Source organism: Cricetulus griseus, chromosome 3 (genome assembly GCF_003668045.3).
Source record: "Cricetulus griseus strain 17A/GY chromosome 3, alternate assembly CriGri-PICRH-1.0, whole genome shotgun sequence".
NCBI lineage: Eukaryota > Metazoa > Chordata > Mammalia > Rodentia > Cricetidae > Cricetulus > Cricetulus griseus.
Window position 1 is genome coordinate 141,653,199 of NC_048596.1, and position 24,761 is coordinate 141,677,959.

At 39.8% G+C, this 24,761-nt stretch overlaps 1 protein-coding gene across 5 annotated transcripts in view; it reads left to right on the top strand.

The window, feature by feature from the left end:
- Positions 1-23,814, top strand: part of Nipa1 (NIPA magnesium transporter 1) — a 43,987-nt gene extending 20,173 nt beyond the window's left edge. For 4 of the 5 annotated variants that reach the window (XM_027404743.2, XM_027404745.2, XM_027404746.2 and 1 more), the window contains 4 exons: positions 1,123-1,170; positions 2,350-2,440; positions 11,396-11,556; positions 17,763-23,814. In XM_027404743.2, coding sequence (XP_027260544.1) covers positions 1,123-1,170; positions 2,350-2,440; positions 11,396-11,556; positions 17,763-18,274 — 812 coding nt within the window. In that variant the 3' untranslated portion in view covers positions 18,275-23,814. The remainder of the gene's footprint in view (positions 1-1,122; positions 1,171-2,349; positions 2,441-11,395; positions 11,557-17,762) is intronic. The other variant, XR_003483143.2, reaches the window with a different exon arrangement.
- Positions 23,815-24,761: the final 947 nt, after the last annotated feature.

Consider the following 24,761-nt stretch of genomic DNA (forward strand, 5'->3'; position numbering starts at 1 on the left):
GCCTGCCTGCCTGCCTGCCTGTCTGTCTGTCTGTCTGTCTGTCTGTCTGTCTGTCTTTCTGTCTCTGTGTATTGAGGTGTGTTAGAAGGGATACAGCATGTACAGGTGTCTTCAGAGACTGGAACAGTGTTAGGTATCCTGAAGCTGGAGTTACAGACGGTTGTGAGCTGCCTGGGGTGGGTGCTAGGAACTGGGTCCTCTGTAAGAACAGTAACTGCCCTTAATTTCTGAACCATCTCTCCAGCACCCATATATAGTTTATAGTCTATAAACTTGCTTCTAAAGGCTGGAGAGATGCCTCAGTGGGTAAAAATGCTTGATGTACAATTATTGAGGTACTGAGAGGCAGGTTTCCCTCACAGCAGGTTTCCCTCTTTCTCTGGGAACCTTGGGGCATGGGGTCATCCCGCTCACTGACATCATTTTGTTACAATAAATCTTTCTGCCAAAAGCCTCCTGAGCCCCACCCCCCTTTCCCCTTCCTTCTCCAGTGGCGCCATGTGAGCCACCGGCAAGAGAGGGTGCCAGCGAAAGGCATCCTTTATAAATGTTATAAAATACATAGGTTTATGATAATTAAGACTGAGCTAACAGATGAGGAATACTAGTCATTGGCCAAGCAGCATTTGAACCTAATACAAGTCTCTCTGTGCATTAATTGGGGCCCTAACTCGGGTGGGCGGCTGTCGTAAAGCGCACATGTGGTGGTGGGGCTTGGGTGGCTTTTGGCGGAAAGATTCATCGTAACATTGAGGCTCTTGAGTTCATATCCTAGCACCCATGGAGAAATTTGGGAATGGCTTCATGAGTATCTGTAACCCCAGAGCAGGGACAGGTGAATTGCTGGGGGCTTGCTGGCCACCAGCCTAGCAAAAAATTGAATTCCAGCTTTTGGGAGAGATCCTCTTTCAAGGAAATAAGGCAAATAAGAGCAACAGAGCAGGATACTTGATTCCTTTCTCTGGCCTAAACATGTGCACAGTTGTGCATACCCCTATAGACTTGTATGTATACACCACACACACACACACACACACACACACACACACACACACACACACACACACACACACACTCCTAATAAACCTGCTTTTCTGATGTTCTTCTCATTTTTTTTTATAGGTACTTCATACTTAACAGACATTGTGTGGTGGGCTGGCACAATTGCAAGTAAGTGGCTTATATAGCAAAGATTCTGGTGTCTATTTCTAAAGTCAGACATTCACCTGGGCGGGGCTGGAAGGGACAAGAAGAGTATGACTTTGAAGGTCCTCCTGTACTTCCCACTCTGCACTTCAGATTCCCTCTCTTTCCCTGTTGTCCTTTCATTTGTTAGAAGAGAGGAGATGAGAAAGTGTGGAGTGCTGACTGGGAGAAGGGGGCAGATGCTCTGGCTGTCCACCAGGTGGGTAGCCCTGATGGGGAGAAGCTAAAGCACTTTCTCCTTCCTCGGTATGTAGCAGAGCTGATGGCACTCGATGTAACACCATGTTCAGGCTGTCTTGCTTTGTAAGCACAGTTAATTTAACAAAGAAGTTTTTTTTACTCAAGGGACATGATCTTAAATGGTAAACTACTTAAATGGTGCTACATGATCTTAAATAGTAAACTATACATTAAAAAAATACCCACGTGGTTTGTCATATAATGTCTCTTAAGCAAAATGCTTCGTAGCTGAGGCTGAGGCTGCTCATTGGGGAATCTCCTTTTAAGCTGTGTTTAAGTGAAGCACCTGGGAGGCCTGTACAACCCAGCTCTGGCCAGCTTCTCATGCAAGAGCAGGTCCAAGGACACTTGAAGGTAGTTAGGAAAAATTGATCACTGGGTGTTAAGTTGCTAGTAAAGGCCTTAAGGTTCCTTGGTGTACTACTGCATAGTGCATCTGTAGATAATGAAAATACTATCATAAAAATTGAAAACATTTTGAGTGTTGGCACCATAAAGCAATGAAATATGTTTGAGTAGATAGTTGTGTTTAACCTGATTGAGATAGTATATATATATAGCACATGCATGTGCCCAAGCATTACATGGTTAGCCCATGTACTACTTTTATGGTACATTTTGTCACTAAATAAATAAATAGGAATATAAAAGCAAAAATAATTTAAGAAAGAATTTAAAGACTGGAAATATATTCAGTATTGTACTTGTTACAGTGGTAATACTGGACGTTTCCGTAGAGTTGAGATTACTCTCCCGACCAGTGCCATTCTGCCATTGGGGTTTGTGAACATGTAGATTCACTTTCTCAGAAATGATTCAAAAGAAACCCTTTCAGAACAGACTCTTGCAAAATTTTGACCGGTGATAAAAATGGCAGTGGTGTCCTTGTGATTCTCTTGACAGTGGCTGTTGGCCAGATTGGAAACTTCCTAGCATACACCGCGGTCCCTACAGTCCTGGTGACTCCCTTGGGTGCCCTTGGAGTACCATTTGGGTGAGAACTGACCTTCTGTTTTCATAGTTAATATTCAACTTACATAGGAAAAGACCTTTTGTTATAAATGTTTCTGTTAAAAAAATAAAATTGTTGATGAAGATAGGTCTTTTGTACTTAAGAGTTCGTATTTTCATTTTAATTCTTTAAATACATTTCTTTTTTGTTTTATTTTTATTTTGTTTTAATTTTTTTTTGATAAAGGGTTTCTCTGTGCAGCTCTGGCTGTCCTGGAACTAGCTCTGTAAACCAGGCTGGCCTCAAACTCACAGAGATCCACTTGTTTTTTGAGACAGGGTTTCACTGTAGCTTTTGGAGCCTGTCCTGGAACTAGCTCTGTAGACGAGGCTGGCCTCAAATACACAGAGATCTACCTGTCTCTACCTCCCAAGTGCTGGGTGGATTATATTTTCTTCTTTTGAGTATGTAGCCCTGACTGTCCTGGAACTTCTTATGTAAACCAGGCTGTCCTTGATTTTACAGAGATCTACCTGTCTCTATCTCTCAGGCGCTAAAATTAAGGTTATATAGAGTTCAGTTCTGGCCACGTACATGGCTGCTCAGTACCACCCGTATCTCCAGTTTCAGGGTATCTTTAGCAGTGTTCTGCCATCTGATGACACTGCACTCCCATGGTGCATAGGCTTCCATTCAGGCAGAATGGAAGTAAAAATAAATAAAATCTCATAAGAAAGATTCTGTGGTCCAAAAACCTCAAGTGTTCTTTTCACATGTAATTTTGAAAAATAGGTTCTTAACACATTGTTTTTATCCATCTATATGTTTGCTATTAATGTCTCTTGATGTCCCTTTGTATTTTGAGTGTCCCAGAAAGTCTGGGAGCACAGAAATCTGCTTATGCCTGAATGAATCCTCAGCTTTCCCAGTCTGTTTCTATGGAAGGGAAGCTGATTCTATGATTTCTGAACACAGCACACTTAATGTGTACATCAGTCCTCATGCCCTTTTATAGTTAGGTCATCCACTGACTCAATTCTACAGGAGGTGTTATTCACCCAATGAAGTAGAGGACTTTTTCCCCCTGCCTGTGGTTTTAGGGACCAAACACAGAACTATGAGCTTGCTTCAAGCAATATACTGTTGAGGTTTTTTATTTTTTTATTTTTTTATTTTTTTGGTTTTTCGAGACAGGGTTTCTCTGTGGCTTTGGAGGCTGTCCTGGAGCTAACTCTTGTAGACTAGGCAGGTCTTGAACTCACTCTGCCTGCCTCTGCCTCCTGAGTGCTGAGACTAAAGGCATGTGCTACCAACACCAGGCCTGTTGAGGTTTTTTTTTTTTTTGTAGCTAAATCAGATTAAATTGTAAAACAACAAATTGGCAAAGTATATGTATGCATGGTTTATAAAAAGATCTGTTGATAATGGGTAACTGGCTGGGTTTACAAAGAACAGAAAAGAATACGATACTGGAAAGAAAATCAGTTTATATTTCTGAATAAAACAGAGAGCCCCCCCCCATAAGTCCACTTTTATATGCAACAGTTTAATGCATGATAAAGTAATCATTACAAATATACTTTAAATCGAGGTTTTAAAAAATGATTTCTTTATTTTTATTTCATGTGCATTCATGTTTTGCCTGCATGTATGTCTGTGTGAAATTGTTGGGTCCCTTGAAACTGGAATTGCAGGCAGCTATGAGCTGCCATGTGGCTGCTGAGAATTGAACCCAGGTCCTTGGGAAGAGTAGCCAGTGCTCTTAAATAGAGGTTTTAACAAACTAATTTGGAAACAGTTTCCAAATTACAGAAAATCATTTAAATTAATGCCAAAAGCCTTCACCCAGACACATCTCTTGTGGATATTTTACCTTACGTTCTCTGTCCTCGATTTTCCTTAATCAGGGTTAACCTTGGCACTATTGCCATTTGAGGCCAGAGATTTCTTGTTGGGTGTATTGAAGGGGCTGTCCTATATGCTGTAGGTTGTGTAGCGCATCCCTGGCCTTTGTTGGGTGTATGGTGGGGGAGGCGGCCTGTATGCTGTAGGTTGTTTAGCAGTATCCCTGGTCTCTGTCTACCTTATGCATTGGTCCTCTCCCAAAAGTATCTCTAGACATAAACAAATCAATTCATATATTCCACAATACAAACAGGTTAATATAAGAGGACACAGGGGCTGGTGAAGGCACTTGCCACAAAGCCAAATGACCCAAGTTGAATCCCTGGAACCTACGTTTGACCATATCTCCTCCAGAAAATGTTTAAAACAATTGAAAAAGGAAGATACAGTATATTATCTATGTGGTAACCATGAGGATGTTGAAAGAGCTATCTACCAGACAAAGCAGATTGTACAAGCAAAAAATGTTACTGAAGGACTTTTTATAATAAAACCGTTAGTTCATTTGGAAGATGTAACAGTTAAATAAAATATGCACACAATACAACTTGAGAATATGTAGAACCAAACTTAACAGGAAAAAATTGGGTGATTATAGAGATAGCTCCACAGTTGAGAGCACTAGCTGCTCTTCCAGAGAACTCCTTTTAATTCTTGGCACCTACATGGTGTTTCCCAGCTGTCCATAATTCTAGTCTCAAGGGATCTGACACCATCTTCTGGCCTCTGCAGCATGTGATTCACAGACACACACGCAGGTATAACACCTGTACACAGAAAAATAAGTAGGTAAAAACACTTAATGTCCATGATGGCAATGGAGGGTGTGAATGTGATAAAAGCACGTTGTATAGACAGGGTCAGCAGGGTGTTTCCTGAGACTGCTTTGTAAGAGGGAAAGACCTGAGCTCAGACACTTGCTCCATCCTGCTGTAACTTCATCCACTGTGTTCTGTGAGTAAAATGCTAAGCAGATCCAGGTGCTATGCCCTCAGACCCTCAACCTACAGAATTGATCTAAATAAACCTCTGTTTTCTATAAATTACCTTAATGTAGAACGCTATGTGAAGTCAGAACTAGATTGATCACAGATAGTTTATTAAGAAACTACTCACACAACGGAGCCAGTGACCAGGTTTACACCAGATGCCTGCTTGTCCACTCAGCTGGGCGGAAGAAAGAAAAAGAGGGCCACGTGTGTGGCTCTCTGATATTTAAAGCCTTGCTACTCACTCTGACCATGCCCAAGTGGGCCTGGTCAGCGTTACCGGTGTCTAGCCCGAAGAGGGCATGGTCATCATTTCCCCCTACAATTCCCCTTTTAGTCTAAAGAGGATTAAAACTTAACAGTGTAAATTATCTGTAAATAACAATCATAAAGGTGAATTACAAGAAGTACTCCCTACATTACCTAGTTGCTGTACTTACTTATGGCAAAAGAAAAAGGACTAAGACAACATTATAACTACAAAAACCAGAAATAAAAAGGACATTTTGACAACTATACAGAAATGAAAATAAATATAGGGCATCAGATTGTTAAAAGAAATGAACACATTCCTAGAGAGACTACTGAAACTGTTTCAAGAAGAAAACACAGATTTCTAATTCTAATTTACAAAAACAACAGCAACAGCAACAACAGCAACAATAACAAAAACAAGCTCCAACAAAGAAAAGACAAGGAACAAATATAGTCACTGATGATTTCTATTGTTTGGGAATTTTATATATGCATACAATGCATTTTGATCAAATCTACCCCACTTTCCCTCCTATACTTCTCCTGTACCCCCAATGTTTTCCTCCCAACTAAATATACTCTTTAGGAATTTCTTTTCTTTTTCTTTTTCTTTTTCTTTCTTTCTTTCTTTTTTTTTTTTTTTTTTTTTTTTTTTTTGGTTTTTCAAGACAGGGTTTCTCTTTGTAGCTTTGGAGCCTATCCTGGAGACCAGGCTGGCCATGAACTCCCAGAGATCTGCCTGCCTCTGCCTCGAGGGTGCTAGGACTAAAGGCATGCACCACAACCACCCAGCTTAGGAAAAAAATTTAAAACACCTACCAAGTCCACTGAGTGCTGCCTATATGTGCTTGAGTGTAGGATCATCTCCTGGAGCATAGGTAGCCTCCCAGGAGCAGCATCCCTGAAGAAAACTGACTCTTATTTCTGGATGAGACTTCATGAGTGCCTCCTCCTTCCATGCTGACATTGTGGCTGACTTGATTTTGTGCAGGTCTTATGCAGGCAGGTACAACCACTGAAGTTCATATGTGCTGTTAACAGCATTATTGTGTTGGGTAAAACCTGTTTCTGTATAGACACCCAACCCCTCTGGCTCTTAGAATCTTTCTGTCACCTCCCCTTTTGCAGTGATCTCTGAAAGAGGGGATGTAGTACACATGTCCCATTTAGAGCTGAGTATTCCACAGTTAATCAGTTATTCAGTGTGGGTCTCTCTATTAATCACCATCCAGTGTAAAGAGGAGCTTCTCTTCCAAGGATTTGGAGATGTACTTGTCTTAGGGTTTCCATTGGTGTGAAGAGACACCATAAACATGCAATTTTTATAAAGGAAAACATTTAATTGAGGTGGCAGTTTATAGTTCAGAGGTTCAGTTCATTATCATTAAGGTTGGGGAGCTTGGCATTGTGCAGGCACACGTGGTGCTGGATATGGAACTGCTACATCTGGATCCTGCAGGCAATAGGAAGTGGTCTGTCTTACTGAGTGTGGTTTGAGCATATCTAAGATCTCAAAGCCCACCTCTGCAGTAACATACTTCCTCCAACAAGGCCATAGTTTATTACTATATCCATTTAGCAGAATGATAGTAATAGGTTTTAGCCACACACAGCTTTTGTTTCTTTTGGTTTTGTCTCAGTTAACTGTTCTAGACTTGAGTTTCATCTTGTGGTACAGAAAGTGGCTGGTTACTCCATATCATCTTTGCCACTATTACCCCAGGGGGCACATCCTGCCAGGTCAGTCATGATTGTAGCTCACAGGGTTCTAATTTGGGTAAGACTATTTATTATTTTTCTTTCCCTATAGAATGCATAGCACCTTCTCTTACTGATAGCTATTGGGAGAGGCTGAATCACTTTTCTTCATAGATACAGGCTCTGAGAGACTATCCATGTAAAGGTCCCATACCTTTGCTTATACAGGCAGTGTTAAATGTACTCCGTTGGTATTAAAGGGAAGGGAGAAAGGAGAGAGGGAGAGATGGGGTATGTGGGGAGGGAGAATGAGAATATGACACTGAGAGAGAAAAGTTAGGGGATGGGGAGGAATTAGAGAGAATATAGGGAGTATATTTGACCCAATATGGATATTATGGATATTATGTATGGATGGATATTAAATATTATGTATTGATGGATATTAAATAAGAGATTTAATAAAAGTAAAACTTTTATATCTAGTAGCACCAAAGTAAATGAAATAGGAATAAATTTCACATAAGAAGGGCAGTCACACTCTGAAAACTATGTAAGTTTTTCCAAATCATCAAGCAGGTGCTAGTGCCAAAAGATATTTCTGAGTGGATTAAAAGGAGATGTAGTAAATGGCCCATATTTACAGAACAGAAAAATAACATTATTATCGCACGGTCATACTCTAAGATTAATCTTTAGGTTCAGCACAATTCTATCGAAGTCCCATCTGAATTCTTCATAGACATTGATATACTGTCACTAAAATTTATGTGCAGATGGAAAAAACTATAAATAGATAAATGATTTTGAAAATATAAACAAAGCTGGAGGAATTTCAAAACTTCTTTCAAAATCCAGTAATCAAGGTGGATGTTGTGGTATATGCCTGTAAGCTCAGCACTTGGGAGGCTGGGGCTGGGTGTTGTGGTATACACCTGTAAGACTAGCTCTTCCAGGGTGAAGCTGGGTGTTGTGGTATATGCCAGCTCTTGGGAGGCTGACACATGGGGATTTCACAGTGAGACATTGTCTCAAACCAACACTACAGTAATCAAAACTTAATACTGGATTAAGGACAGACATGGAAATCAATGAAATAGGATTGGGATTTCAGAGATACTCACATAGTCATTTGGCTTCTTGCCAGAAATACTCAACTAACAGAATAAGAAAGAAAAGCCTTTTCAAAAAAGCTTTTCAAGGGCTGGGGCGGTAGCTCATATGTGTCTACTTCATCACCTCTACTCAGTATTGTTCTAAGCCCATGCAAGGTCCTAAGTTTGATTCCCTCCTCTGGCAGAGTGAAGAAACAAAACAGATGATGCCAACAAACAGAATACCTGCATGCAAATATTTAAAGTTGTGGCCTCTACCGCACCACAAAAAAAGTATCCCCAAATGCATCACAGAGCTAAAACTGGCAAACTCCTAGAAGAAAACAATTTAAATCACTATAATTTTTTAAATCAGGCAATAGGTTATTTAAATATGATTCCAAAATCACATGAAGAAAAAAATAAACCAGATACCAAAAGTAAAACCTCTGTGCTTCAAAGACATGAAGATAGGAGGGAGACATATTTGTGATGTCCAAGATGAGTGACTGGGATGGAGTTGGGGTAGACATAATCAAGATACATTGTATCTTGTATGAACTTGGTAAAGAATATATTTTAAACAAGCAATGAGCTGGTGAGATGGCTCAGCAGATAAAGACACACCTGATCTTTACTGACATCTGGTTTGCTGCCAAACCCAGTGGATGACCTAGGTTCAGTCCTGGGGTACACAGGGTACAGGGAGAAAACAGACTCCTGTAAGCTGTCCTCTGACCTCCAAATGTGTACTATAGCATGGATGCTCACACACATGTATACACACAAAATAAATGTTTAAAAATCATGTTTCACAGGTTGCCATCAATAAAGAAAATTCAGGAGAAAAATATTTCAAATTATGTATATGATAAGAAATTTGTACTTTGGTATATGAAACTCATACCTCATCAATAACCAAAACTTACAAGTGGCTATTACATTCTGATCTGCAAAAGATCTAGTCATGTTTTTCTTACTATACTGTGTCAGTCATGCTGTTTGTTTTCCACACTGGACTGCTAGGCCTCCTTCAGGACAAAACTGCAGGTTCAGTATAGTGTACTCTGTATGCTATACACAAAGTGGTATAAGCCAGAGGTAGGAATTTCAGCCTTGTGGGTTTTTATGTCTAGTGTTGGCATTCAGAAAATGATGTTCCAGAGTGTGGTACTTGACATGGTGAGCCTTCAGACTGTGGTCTCTTACCCGTGCCTTCCTGCCCTGGTCTATCCAGTCATCTTTCATTCTCTATTTCCCAAAGTACAAGTTATGGATTTCTTAGAAGTTCACCAATGACTGAAGACATTTCTTGCAAAATGTAGTCGTAACCCCCTCCCTGTAACCCCCTCCCTAAGTATTTCTTTGAATAACTAGGAAAGAATAGCCACTAAAGAGAGTCTAATGAATCCAAGGTCATTACCTTGCCCAGACAACCTGTTCATCGGCTTTTCTAAGGGCAGCTGCAAAGATGAACCAATTATCTATAAAGACAATTTTTGTGTCTCTTACTTACCTGTGACTTGTTACCTACCTCCTGCCAGAGCTGAGAGGAGCCTTGTCCCAGCCACTTAATCACTTATTCACCCACAGCCACATTCTCCTGTGAAGACAATATTTAAGTTCTAACCATTTTTAATTTTTTTCTTGTTTTGTTCTTAAATATTTAAATACATTAGTTGGGACCCAGAGTAATAGGTTTCATTATAATCCTTTCACACATACCTGTTACTAGACTTTGTTCTTTTTCTGCCCCCTACTACCCAGTCTAGGCCATCCTCCCCTTGCTGGTTTTCTTGTTTCCCCAAGATAACCCTCCCTTCTGCTTTTTGGCATATTTATTCTATTATTTTTGCCTATCTTCCTTCTCACTCACTTTAGACCTCTTCCTTCCCTTTCTGATGTCTTAATTTCCCTGTAATATCACAGGTTGTAACATGCTGTAATGCCTAGCCACTGACAGACATTTATGATCTAATCTACCTGAGTGTAGTGGTTTATGATTCAGAACTTGGGAGGCTGAGGCAGGAGGGCTGTCATGAATTCCAGGCCAGCCTGTGCTGCACAGTGAGATTCTACCTCATTGTCTCCTTTCCCTTGAAAAATACAAATGATAGTACACATTAAATAATTTTAGGTATGGTTCTTCTTGTTTATGGTCACTTCATTTCAGTGACAATAGGGGACATTTCTCCTGCCTCTTCATTAACTTTGTAGTCTTAGCTTCAATAGTGATCCTGTCTGGGACCTTATTTGTCAAAGAAAATAATCCATGAACCTGTTGCATCGTGTTCCTGGGTGTTCATATCTTCTGAATATCTTCAGCATAGAAAACAGCAATCAGCATAGATAACAGCAATTTAGGAATTACCTAATGAAAGGCCAGTTTTTCCAGTTCAGGTTGTATACTGACATTATAAAGGGAAACAAGAGATGAAACACATTGATGTTTTATTAATTTATACATGATTTTTATCTTAAAAAACAGAACTATATTTATAAAGTTTTGAGTACTAGTGAAAAATAACCATCCATATTTCTTCTTTCATACTTTAGTTACGGACAGCATTTTTGTATTTTTCTTGGTTTATGTGTATGTATGTTGTTTGCTTTTATAAATAAGGAGGGAATATTTTATATTTTGGTCAATCATAACATTTCTACTGGTGTATCTCATATCTATGAGACAATTAAGATATTATACAGTAATATGAGTTAAGATATTATCAACTACATATTGGCTATGCATGCAAATGATACAAAAATCCACTTATGTTGAATCAAAACTTCAATAAATTCCTAATGGGAAAATTAGTTTTTCTTCTTGTAAAAACTAAATGATGGGCTGGATGTACATGTTGCTCAGTGTTAAAGTATGTGCAAGGTCCTGGATTTGATTCTCAGTGCCAAAATACAAATAAAAACTTAAAAAAAATAACTGCAATGAAAATAAATTACACCTAGGAATAAAGTATGAGTTGTTTAGATAAAGTATTAGCAGAAGCAAGTCATATAGTTTGATTTAAACTGTAATGATTTCTTTTATTTAATTGAAGGTCCATTTTAGCTTCTTATCTTCTGAAGGAAAAGCTCAACATCTTGGGCAAGTTGGGGTGTCTGCTAAGCTGTGCAGGTTCTGTCGTGCTGATTATCCATTCCCCAAAGTCTGAAAGTGTGACAACTCAGGCTGAGCTGGAGGAGAAGCTGACCAATCCAGGTAACTCCTTTCTATCAGGGTTGCCATGTCTGTTTCCTGAGGAATCCAGACATCTCATGATACCACTCTGTCCTGACACTTTCCAGCAGGGCAAGGTCAACTCTGATTTGTCACCACAGATCTGGATTGGCTGTTCAGTCTGTGTGTGTACGTCAGCTGGCTGTGAGTACAAGCCTAACCTAGTTTTCAGAGGTACTCTAAATTTGGTTGGATACCCTGGGGAGTTCATAATGATGTTAGCTAAGGCTCTATTTCCCTTTGATATTTTATGCCTGTTGTCTTTGTTACTTTTATATTGCTGCAACAAAACACCATTACCAACACAGCTTATAAAACAAAGCATTTAATTGCACTTATGGTTTCAGAGGGTTAAGAGTCCATGATGGGGGAACAATGGAATGTTGGCCAGAACAGCTGAGAGCTCACATCTTGATTCACAAGCAAGGGACAGAGAGAGCGAACTGGGAATGAATGGTATGAGTCTTTTGAAAACTCAAAGCCTGCCTTTAGTAACACACCTCCTCCAATCCTTCCCAAATAGTTCCAACAACTGGAGAGCAAGTGTTAAAATATACAAGCCTCTAGGGCTCATTCTTATTCAAACCACCACATCTGCAAACATTTCACATTTTAATTTTTACTAATTCTAATAAAATCCAAAGTATCTTCTGAGTATGAGTTTAAAGAGTATAAATATATTAAAAAATAGACCACTCTATGGACTGGGCAAGAGTGCTCTGAAGGGTTCATATGGTATCCAGAGGAGAATATTCATAGGTTATTCCTCTGCCACCATGTTGGGAGTTGAACCTTGGCTTGTGCAGGCTAAATAAGCATTGAACCTCTAAGCTATATTGTCAGTCCCAGTTATTTTAGATGAGTATGAGTGATTCGGTTATGTTCAGATTCCAATATATTTATGCATTTGTAATTTACATATACATCTATATATATATAATTATGCATTATTTTTATTTTTGTGCATGGCTATGTACTCATGAGTACAGTTGCCCTTGGAGGCCAGAGGTGTCAGACCTTCATAGGACTGCAGCTACACTCTGTTGTAAGCTCATTTGGGTACTGAGACAAACTTGAGTCCTCTGCAAAAGCAATATGACTTTTAATTGCTGATCCATCTCTCCAGCCCTATGTATAATTAGATATCATGAAAATGTTAAGAAAATGTAAAATATAAAATGGTATGAACTGTCTGCTTTCTTAGGTTATAGGTTTTCTTTTTTCCCCTCTTTTTTCTTCGTTATGTTTCTTTCTCCTCTTTGTCCACCTCCTCCTGTTCCTCTTCTTTTTCTTAGTCAGGATCACAATATGGAGCCTTGGCTGGCCTGGTGCTTGCTGTTTAACCAAGGTAGTCCCACATTTGTAGCAATCCTCCATCCTTACCTGTTCAGATTACAGGCATAGGACACCATGTCCAGTTTTGTTTTGTTTTTTGTTGTTGATATTAATATGTTTTTAAATATATTTATTTATTGAGAATTTCATACATGTATACATAGTGTAGTTTGATGGGCTGGAGTGCCCCGGCCCTCAGGGTCAATCAATGAGTACCCTGGGGGAGGGAGTGAGAATAGAGGGGGCAAGAGACAAGAGAGATGGAGACAAGACAGTACTCTGATCAAGTCTCAGTGTTGTTTGTTTTGTTTTGTTTTTTGTTTTTTCGAGACAGGGTTTCTCTGTGGCTTTGGAGCTGTCCTGGAACTAGCTCTTGTAGACCAGGCTGGTCTCGAACTCACAGAGATCTGCCTGCCTCTGCCTCCTGAGTGCTGGGATTAAAGGCATGTGCCACCAAAGCCCAGCTTCAAGTCTCAGTTTATTAGACAGATCAATATGGCTTAAGTAGGGTAAAAGGGTCAGGGGGCAGGGGAGGCTACTGTCCTGCCAGGCATGATGTGTTGCAAGGAGATAAGTCTGTGGCTGGGACTCTCTTGACGGTAGACATGAACATATGCTTTACAAGAAAATAGATGTAAAGAAACAGAAACTTAACTGAGTGTTAGTTCCTAAAATAGTAATAGTTCCTAAAATGCATAAGATGGCATTATTATGCTATCGTCATTCAGGGTCCTCTACACTGGAGAGATGGCTCAGAGTTTAAGAGCACTTGTTGCTCTTCCAGCAGAGTGAGGTATGATTTCCAGCACCTAATGGTAGTTCACAACCACCTGTAACTCCAGTTCCAGGGACCTGATGCCCACTTCTGAACAACTCAGGTACCTGGCATGTAAGTAGTACACAGATGCACATGTAATGAAAATACTCATACACATAAAAGAATCTAAAACAAATCATAACAATGTACTTTGATAAAATCTACCCTTGTTCCCTTCCCTCCAGCTCTTCCCATGCCTCCACTTCAGCCTCTCAACTGTGTGTATCTTTTTTTTAACCTACAGAATCCACACAGTGCTGCTAGTATGTTCATGGCACAGCTCCCTACTCCCCCTTTCCCTCTTTCTCTCTCTCTTTTTAAAGGTACAAACAACACAATTTTTGCCCCAGAGAAAGTTTAAACCGGAACTTATATTCCCAAACTCGCCAATATATGATGCCTCTGGCTGGAGAAATGGCTCAGAGGTTGGAAGCACTACTCTTTCAGAGGACCTGGGTTCAATTCCCAGCACTCACATGGTGGCTCACAACTGTCTGTAACTCCTGTTCCAGGGGATCCAACACCCTCATGCAGATATACATGCAGGCAAAAGTAAATGAAATTTGAAATATATGATGCCTAATATTCAAAGATGAAAAGTCAAAGAAAATGTTCTGTAAGGATACTTAGAGAATACTGGCCTGGGGTGTGTGTTTCAATGATGGAATGGCAAGACCCTGAATGAGACGCACAGCACCACAGAGAGAAAGGCGATACTTAGAGAGTGCTATGATATGCACAGTCTCAGTGCTGGCAGCATCATTCCAGAAAGCAAAAGCTTGGCACTTTTTTAAAAAATATTTATTATGTATACAACATTCTGCACCAGATTTCATAACGTATGGTTGTGAACCACCATGTGGTTGCTGGGAATTGAACTCAGGACCTATGGAGGAGCAGTCAGTGCTCTTAACCTTTGAGCCATCTCTCCAGCCCTGCTTATGCACTTTTTAAATGTACAAAGGACAGATATAGGGACAAAATATGAATAGTGTATCTATGGCATAGGTTTCATGAGGTTGAGTTACTAAAGAGAAAACATGTAAGCTGGTTCCTTCAAAGAGGACAATGATGAAAAAATGCTTGGCACACAGATCAAAAGCTCACAGATCTGTGGGCATCTGAGAAATGAGAAACTCAGGTTGAGCACAGGAAAACAAAGAGCTTTTCCTGCATGGGAATCCTCCATTCTAACACATAGCTACTGAGGCTGCTGTCTGAGTACCCACTGTGGCTGGTGTTCTTGTCCATTCTCTACCCCTTTTACCATGCTGGCTGCCTCTACTGTCCTTCTCGTAGCTGCCTTTGGTGAAACTCGATTTTGCTAATCTCCAATACCCTTACATCCAGTTCCTGCTACCTCAACCTTCTTGATTCCAGAGATCCTTGTGAAATGTCATCTGATTTTGTTCCTTCCAGCCTCAAGGCTCCTTTTATCCATCTTTCCCAGAGAGCAAGCCCAGGCAGATCCACAGTCACACTCTGTTGCCGACTCCATGCCTGCTTACTTACATTTGGGCTGCTTCTGATTTCCTACCCCTAGTACCCAAACCTACCCCACAATTAGGCAGTATTTTGTGCTCACAAGTACCAGTCTCTCTGCCTGCCATTCCATTTTGCCAGTTTGTAGGTGATGCCATCTCAGCTTTTAACCATCCTTCCATTGACCTTTCCTGAGTCTGCCTCCAGTACAGGGCTCAATCTCTTTTCTCACTCCTGAGGGGCTGAGCTCCCACCGCCTGCTTGCTTGTTTGCATGTCCACACTTGTTGCTGTGTGTGCCTGCACTAACTGATTTGCATTTCCAGCTGGTTTCTAGATCTGTGAAGTCCAGGTTGTGAAATACAACCTTGTACATGGAATTTCAGAGCAATCAATATAATACCAAACTGTATAAAGGAGCCATAGTAAGATTCTACCTTCTAATGTTAATGTTCAAGTACAGCTATAGGAAAAGGCATATTGAAGTTGGCAGACCACCCAAAATGTGAGCGTTGCAAAAAAATTGGTAGATGTAGATATAAACTGTTAGGAGATGTCATGTCCTTGACTTACTCTGAGCATATACCATCAGCGTGAGCACTGCTATCAGCAACATGACCCTCTGAAATGGAGGATAATTCTTGAAGTCCCAAACAGAGAAAAAATAGTCATCCTTCACCCTACATGGATGTTGTATTTGTGAAAATGTTAATGGGTCTGAACCATATACAAGGACTACTTTGTTATATAATTCCTAGCTCTGATGATCATAAGCAGATTTTTTTACTTATAAGTCCAAGGAGACATTCAGAAGTTGTGGAGAATATAGGATAACTTATGGTTATGTGTGCTCTTTATACCCCGCCCACATCCATTGTGTGCATCCCCTAAAGCAGTGCTTCTCAACCTTCCTAATGCTGTGTGACCCTTTATACAGTTCCTCAGCCATAAATTATTTTCGTTGTTACTTCATAACTATAATTTTGCTACTGTTATGAATTGTAATGTAAATATCTGTGTTTTCCGATGGTTTTAGGTGGCCCTTGTGAAAGGGTTCTACCCTTTCAAAGGGGTTGAGAACCACAGATTGAGAGACACTGCTCTAAAGGTTGTATGGGCTTAGACACTGCCACAGTTCCAGATTATCCTCATTTTAGCTTATGGCCTGTCACACCCTCAGTATCATCTGTCTGGTAGGTATTCTGTAATTGACTCTAAAGGAAGAACTTATCCTGCAGCTGGGTACAGAGGTGGCATGTACCTACAGTCTCAGCTATACAAATGCTGTGTTGGGAGGATCCTTTGAATTTAGACCACTCAGAATGACAACACAAGGCCCAGTCTATAAGAAAACATAAAACCCATCATGTGACTAGCATCACTTTAAAAAAAAAGATTTATTTAGTTATTATGTATACAGTGTTCTGTCTGCATGTATGCCTGCAGGCCAGAAGAGGGTACCAGATCTCATTATATATAGTTGTGAGCCAACATGAGGGTGCTGGGAATTGAACTTAGGAAAAGCACCAGTGTTCTAAACCTCTGAGCCACCTCACCAACCCCTAGCTTTACATTTTTAACCTCAGGATTTTAAGCCTGTTTTTGTTGTTGTTGCTAATGATACTTATAGAGTAGGTTATTTAAACAGTAGTAGTTAAAGCTTGGCTGTGGTGGCACATGCCTTTAATCCCAGCACTTGGGAGGCAGAGGCAGGAGGATCTCTGTGAGTTCTAGACCAGCCTGGTCTACAAGAGCTAGTTCCAGGTCAGCCTCCAAAGCCACAGAGAAACCCTGTCTCGAAAAACCAAAAAAGAAAAAAAGAAAAACAAAAAACAAAAAACAAACCCATAAAAAACCCAAAACCCCCAAAACCAACCAACCAAACAAAAAAACAACAAACATTAGTAGTTAAGACACTTTGGAGCAGGATTTCACATTTTTGGGGGTAGCTATGAGGGGATTCCTGTCAATGGAAGTGATCATAATTTCTTCAGCTACTCCAGGTGTGGCCCTGGTAGTCCTAGGAGTAGTTTTTCATTAGAATATGTCTCCATCCATTTGGAGGGGCAGTGGGTAGTTGTGGCCTGGTTGGGTAGGGTTATGCAGAGGCAGAAATATAATGAGGTCTTTAATGGTAAAGGACACAGGGCAAAGACTCCTTGCCACAGACATTCCTGAAGAAGGCAACAGTTCTGGTTTAGTGTTATCCTTGTGGCTGCAGTAGTTTGGAGCTACACATACTTGTTTTACTGTGCTGAGGATCAAACCCAGGGCCTTGAGTGTGTTGGGCAAGTGTTTTACCACTGAGCTACTTCCTGATTCCTATGACTATGTGCATGATGGGAATAGTAATAATGGGGATAGTTTTTGTGGAATGGACTTAGTGGATATAGTAAACAAGCTAGAGCTGTTGGGTGCTTACCTGTCCTCCCTTAGATCTCTCTCCTTGATAGAAGGAGTGGCTGGTAAGGGATCAGGAAGTGGCTGGGCTCTGCCCTCTGGATGGTGTCTGATGAGGCAGCTTCCCTGGTCACTGTGTGCCATCTGTCTTGCAGTGTTTGTGGGATACCTGTGCATTGTGCTGCTCATGCTGCTGCTGTTGATCTTCTGGATTGCACCAGCCCACGGACCCACCAACATCATGGTCTACATCAGCATCTGCTCCTTGCTGGGGAGTTTCACTGTGCCTTCCACCAAGGGCATTGGGCTGGCAGCCCAAGACATCTTACACAACAATCCTTCTAGTCAGAGAGCCCTCTGCCTGTGCCTTGTGCTCCTGGCTGTCCTGGGCTGCAGCATCATTGTCCAATTCAGGTACATCAACAAGGCCCTGGAGTGCTTCGACTCCTCTGTGTTTGGGGCCATCTACTATGTCGTGTTTACCACACTGGTCCTACTGGCTTCAGCCATCCTCTTCCGGGAGTGGAGCAATGTGGGCCTGGTGGACTTCTTGGGCATGGCCTGTGGATTTACAACTGTCTCCGTGGGAATTGTCCTTATACAAGTGTTCAAAGAATTCAATTTTAACCTTGGGGAGATGAATAAATCCAATATGAAAACAGACTAAGATGCAACGGAGGGTTGGGGGCTTAAAGAGCAGGCCTTGGAGGGGGTCTGTGGTTTTGACTAGATGCCAAGCAGAAAAGACTCTCAGTGAGAGTTGCCTGTGTTCTAACTAATGATCTAGTGGACAATAGGGAGCCTGGTGCAAACACCAGGGTGGGGTCCAGACCTCTGCAGCACAAAGCTCCCAATGGTTGTCTGGGTGTAAACTCTCTCTGATGAGACAAATCCTGTTTTCATTTCCATTAACCTAGAAGCTTTCATAATTACTTGTTTAAAACATTTTAACATGATTGAACCAGATAATAAGGGTGAGGTCTTTCTAGTTAGTCTTTATAGGGGAGCAGATATTCTTACCTGAGTACCTTGGGAAAGGAAGAAACTCTTGTGAAATCTGGCTCTGTACAGTAAACGTGACTGGCATTGTGTTTGTGTTAAGCATGTGTAGCATTCAGGTAGTTGACTCAAATAGGAGGTATATGAATTGAGTTGGTTTTAGTCTTTTAACAACTTGACTCTACTACATGTACCCCAAAACCGAAGTAAGCAGAGAGAGGAGTTAATAATGGTGGTGCAGAGTTCCATCGACAGGGTGACTTCCCAATAGCTCAGATCAATTTTAGTGCCTTTATCATTTGAAGTATTCACTTAATTTAACTATTGCTGTGTATATGTTAAATGTCCTAACTATAGATATGTAAAGTAGCTAGAAAAAGATACTACGTTCAATGGAAGATAGTGAAAATGAAAGATAGAGAAAAAATTGAAGAGTGACCCATTTCTGTATCATTGTCCAATTAAGGACAACTGATTAAGTTTGAAGAGATAATTTATTTGCATTTAACCTATGCTACTTGGATCCATTATGAAAAATACCTGCTTTCTGTTTCAGGAGGTATTTTTTTCCGTTCAGAAGAAATAACTAATAAACTTGACAGTAAGGTTATTAAATTAGAGAGTGTCTATTAAGTACATACCATAGGAATTTAGTAAACAGGTCAATGACACGGCTTAGGACTGTTTCTACAAAGGGCAATGCATACTTTCTAAGGGAGATTCTAGCAAAGATGACAACAGTTTAGCCTTCTTGTTGTTTGAAATGGTAGAACCTTCTGAAGTTTTTACCAGACATCTTACTAAACCTTCTGACTGTATACAAAACCCCAGGTTTGATACCCTGCATCAGAAACAAACAGCAAAACAGATCAACCTTCTTAAATGGAAAATAGCTGTCAATAACACAGTGTTTTAGATCAGAAATGATTCTTCTATCCATAATAGCCTTCCCTGTGCATTAAATTGGAGCAAGGCACAAAGTGATACAACGTATCATTATATAATACACCATATTAGGATGTTGTATATTCCACATGCTTTGTTTTATCTAAATGCAATATGCCAAGTTTAAAAATTGGGTTGGATAAAATAAGTTAGCTGAGGTAGAACATGGATTTTAATAATACCCAGTTAAACTTCTCACTAACACAAACGTGCTTTTCCAAATAAAAAAGGCCATCTCTCTGAAGCAAATACCCAGAGAGTAGTTCACTGAATGGTAGGATAAAAGGGCAAATAAAATACTAGTTTAATATAAAGAAATCTGGTTGTCTGGCTCATTTGTCAGATTCAATGAATTGTATGAATGATGACCTTGGTGTATCAAGACAGTGATTTGTGAAGAACAGCAACAAAATGATTTAAACAGCTGAAAACCTTGCAGAAAGCAGTACTTAGCAAGTGTTCAAGTTCATTCTTTTTTTGTATCAGCTCTTGAAATATTGTTAATCATCAGTATCATTAGGAGTATAAACCTTAATTTATTCCAATTATTGAACATAATTGGAAAGTGTGATGTAGCAGGATCAATATAATTTTGATATTAGCATTTCTGAGGTAAGAACATAGCTATACTAGTACAAGGAAGATATTTATAATGTGGAAATTACCATATTCATTTTGCTACTTATTGTGGAACTTAGTTTAAATGCATCTGTCGATGTACCTGAAGTTTTAACTCATAGTTACATCATGAATATCCAAAGGCATTAACATTGTGTGTGTGAAGCAAAATTTCATAGTATTAATAGTTCTCCTAAGCTCTGGAACAGTGAGACCACTCAGGTTTCCATCTGGTCAGCAGATTGCTTCAGTAGGATTCATGCTTTTGTTCTAGAGGAACTCATTGCTTTTCAAGTCTGATAATAATGTCCCAGTAACCGAAGTAGGGTCCAGTTTTCAAATTTAACATAGTGCACATATAAGTAAGTAGCACTTACTACTATTTTACAAATTCTGTTTTTTACAATTCACTTGGAAATGCAAATGAAAATAAAAATTCCCCAGTAAGAGCTTTGTGAGGAAGTCTAGCGTGCAAAGGAATCTCTTATTGGTCTCTCCAATAGGAAACCCTTTCATTATGATATATTTGGGGTGGGTTATTTCTGATAAAACGTAAGAAACCATGCCTACTATATTCTTTTTTTCCAAATCTTTAAAATCATCAAAATAACAAGTGTTGTTAACAGTTATTTAGAAAACTACTCTTGGAAGCCATTGAGCCCATTTCTCTCCTCTTCTACTTAGCCAATGCCTTTGCTCATACATTTTTACAGTTGAAAGATTTTCTGTTTTAAGTACTGATCAAGTGTAGCATCAATTAGCCATTCCTACTGGAACCCAGATACAGGATACCATCTGGAGCATTTTTCTGCTCTGTCAAAAGGGTATATCTGTGAAGGTTCTGGAGGAGGAAAGTGTAACTGCCCACACTGATACCTTTGGAGTGGAACTGTTTTTCCAGTGCTGTAGCTGATCACCAAGACGATCACTGTGGTTGTTTCTATTAGAATATCAGTAAAATATATTTTGCTACTGTTTGTACAACAGTAAGATTCTATTTCATTTCTATTGTTCAAGTCATTTTGTTCTGCTTAATGTCATTTCCAGTTCATCACAGAAATAATATATTGATCTTTTTCCTTCCTTAAGTTTCATATCTGTTTTCTTTTTCTTTGAAACATGGGCAGCATGTGTGCTAGACAAGAGTTTTACCTTGGAGCTACATCCCTAGCCTGCTCATGTCTACTTCTGATAGACTCATATTCAAATGTGCAGGCACAGAGCCTCCTCCTTTGTCCCACACAGCTCAGTTGCTGGTAACTGTGCTGAACTTTTAGAAGATGGTCTTTAGGCTTCTGTAAAGTACTCAGATGCAGTGCTTTTTAGACGTGGAAAACCAGATGGTCTGTGGAAACGAGTATTGATGAGCATAGACTACTGCCCTGCTGCATAATTCGTTTTCTCTTTACCCCCTTAAAAGGGGTCATAGTGTGTATCCCGGGCTGGCCTTGGACTCCACAGTCATATTTCCTCAACTTCCCCAGTGCTGGAATTAAAGACATCTGTCATTACACTGGGCCTCCTGAGTAGTACAATTTTTGTGTGCTGTGATACTTTCATTCCACACTGATCTAGCAGAGCAGAGTTCCTCTCTGATGCCTACTTGGTCTTAATATTCCTGTGACATTTAGAAAAACTTGTGACTATATGAATGAGGTCTAAGGAAGTATTCTCAGAGTGTCTGACACCAAGGAGCTTGGTCATCTGTTAAGCAGGACTGGATAGAATCCTGGTGTTAAGCCTTCTCAGGGACCAAAACTGTATTATTAGCTCCTTTGCACAGACTTTCTAAGGCCATAGCCACATTTTTTTCCTTTGTTTTACTTACATTCATTCCTAGATTTTGTTGAGTTGGCAAAAGGCCACTTGGCACACCAATCACATTACAAGCCAGTTTACCACATAGAAGTCCTAAACTTTTTGTATTTCTCACTTCTATATGATGGTTGTTTCCTGGTGAATTTTAAGGGTCTGTCATTTAGCTCTTAAGTGATTTTTCACATTTGGCAAGATTTGTATACTGTATTATACATTCAAGGAGATTAAGAATTATAGGAATAGTAATGAGCATTTGGCCCAACATCACTACTCATTTTTTGTCATACACATTTTTCATATGTTATTAAATGAAACAAAAGAATATTTTTTAAAGTAATAGCTATTGCATCAAAAGACATCTATTAAAAATTGATATTCCATAGAAAAAAATGACCATGTAAATAAACATCTATTTCAAATGTACCCAAAGTAACTTAAAAGTTTAGTTATAGACCCAGGGATTCAGGGAAGATTTATTTGTTTGTTTATTTATTTATTTATTTATTTTTAAAGACTTATTTTTATTTCATGGTTGTATGGGCTTTTCCTGCATGTATGTATGTGCATCACTTGCATCCAGTACCTGCCAAGGCCAGAAGAGGGTATGGGAGCCCTAGGAACTGGAGTTACTGCCGGTTGTACACCACCACGTGGGCCCTAGTAAGCCAACCTGAGCCCTCTGCAGAAGTAGCAGATGGTCTTAGGCACCAAGCCATCTCTCCAGCTCCAGAGGACTTATTTTTCTTTTCCCAATTTTCTCCTGATTTGTGAAAATATATGTGAGTTTTTTAACCTTTCTGTGCCTCAGTTTTTCTACCTCGAAAGTTGTGGGAAGGTTCTTCAAGTTGATTGAGTCTAAACTGAGAGTATGTTTAGCTGTGGGAAGGTTCTTCAAGTTGATTGAGTCTAAACTGAGAGTATGTTTAGCTGTGGGAAGGTTCTTCAAGTTGATTGAGTTTAAACTGAGAGTATGTTCAGCAGCACTCTGGAAAAATGTAGGTAGGAGCACCATGCTGAGAACTGCTCTGGAAGAGGTGTGATGAAACTCAGCTTGCAGACTTTGGAGCCTGATCAAGACTACTGTAGAGCATGTAGCCTTGAACACCAAACAAATAAAGGGAACACTGGGTATAAAGTGTGCATGATTCCTTAAGACTTAATTTTGTTTAAGGGTTTATACATTTTGTTGTACAATGAGGAAATAAAAAATGAACTTCAAAAAAAATTTGAAAGATCAAATTATGATGGTGTGATATTTCCTTTTATGTTCTACTTTGGTTTTTGTGCTGCATATGTGACCCATCAATTTGAATTTGTCATGAGAAACACTGAACTTCCTGCTTTTTAGCACCTTAGCCCTGATACTGAATTATCTGATGCCAGGTGAATGTCTCAAAACACTAGTGCCAAAGAGTTACCTTGAAAATTTCAGAATATTTCTTTGTTACAATACCTTGCATTTCACTCTACCAGTGCTTTTGCATTTACAAAAATTTAAAGATGTGGATTTTTAGTTGTATTTTTTCTTTTTCTTTTTAAAAGGATAATTATTATTTCCTCGTGAAATGAATAAGAAAAAACATAGATTAAAAAGAATGCCAAATGTTGGTTGCATAAAAGTTTTTTCCCACATAAATGTAATAGGGAAAATGTTTGTAGTTAGTACACATACATAATAATCAGTGTCTAAGATTTGTTTATATTTTGCTGCATAGAAATAGTCATAGCATGTTATACTTGCCTTATGTAGAGAAAAAGGCTATTAAGTTTTCCAATAATATTTATTATTCTGTATATGTTTTAAAATAAAGTAACATTTCTAGCTGAGTATGTGTTGACTTTTCCCATTGCTTGGAATTCTTATGTACTTTCAGGTTCTAAATCATCCCAATGTGTCACATTTTTCTCGTTTATTCATGTACAAGCTGGGCATGGTGGTGTCTGCCTTTAATTCCAGCTTTCAGAAGGCATAGAGAGGCAGATCTCTGAGTTAAAGGCCAGCCTGGTCTCTACAGTGAGTCCCAGGACAGCCACAGTTACATAAAGAGAACTTGTCTCAAAAAGAAAATTGTGTGTGTCTGAATATACTTATCTGTACCATAAGAATGCAGTACCCAAGGAGATTAGAGGGTGGCATTGGATCTCCTGAAACTTAAACTTTAAGTAACTGTCTTGATGCTGAGTCAGACCCCAGTTCTCTGCAAGAGCAGCAAGTGCTCTCAGCATCATATGCTTACTATATAAACTGACAACATGACTGCTCCAAGGTTTGGTTAAGCAGAAGGTTTCTATTGTACATATGTGAGAAAGAACAGCCATAGACATCTGGAAGTGTCCAGAGCCGAGAGAGAAAATAGACTGAACATGGCTAGATGACTAGACATGGTCATAGAGAGTAAGGTGGGGGTGGAGAGTGAGAGTTGAAGAGAAAGAGAGGCAAAGGGAGTGCTTAGCCAAAATAGGGTTATGAGGAGAAAGTAGATGGGGGTGAGGGGAGCTCCTGAGCTGGCAGAAGTTTATGGTAGGGGAGGAGCTGGGCACTTGTGGTACTGTGGGAGCCTGGAGGCCTACCTGTGCTTTGGTATGCTAATAGATGCCAGTGATCCCTACTGCCAGAGGTGAGGGAAGTGACTCTTCAGCTTCACAAGTTCCTGAGGAATGCTGGCATTTGTCAGACTGCCAGAATTTGGGGAACAGGAATTTTCCTTTGTACCTGACATTTATTAGTTCATTTGTACATCTGTTTAGGGGGTGGATATCTTAGTTTTTTAAAA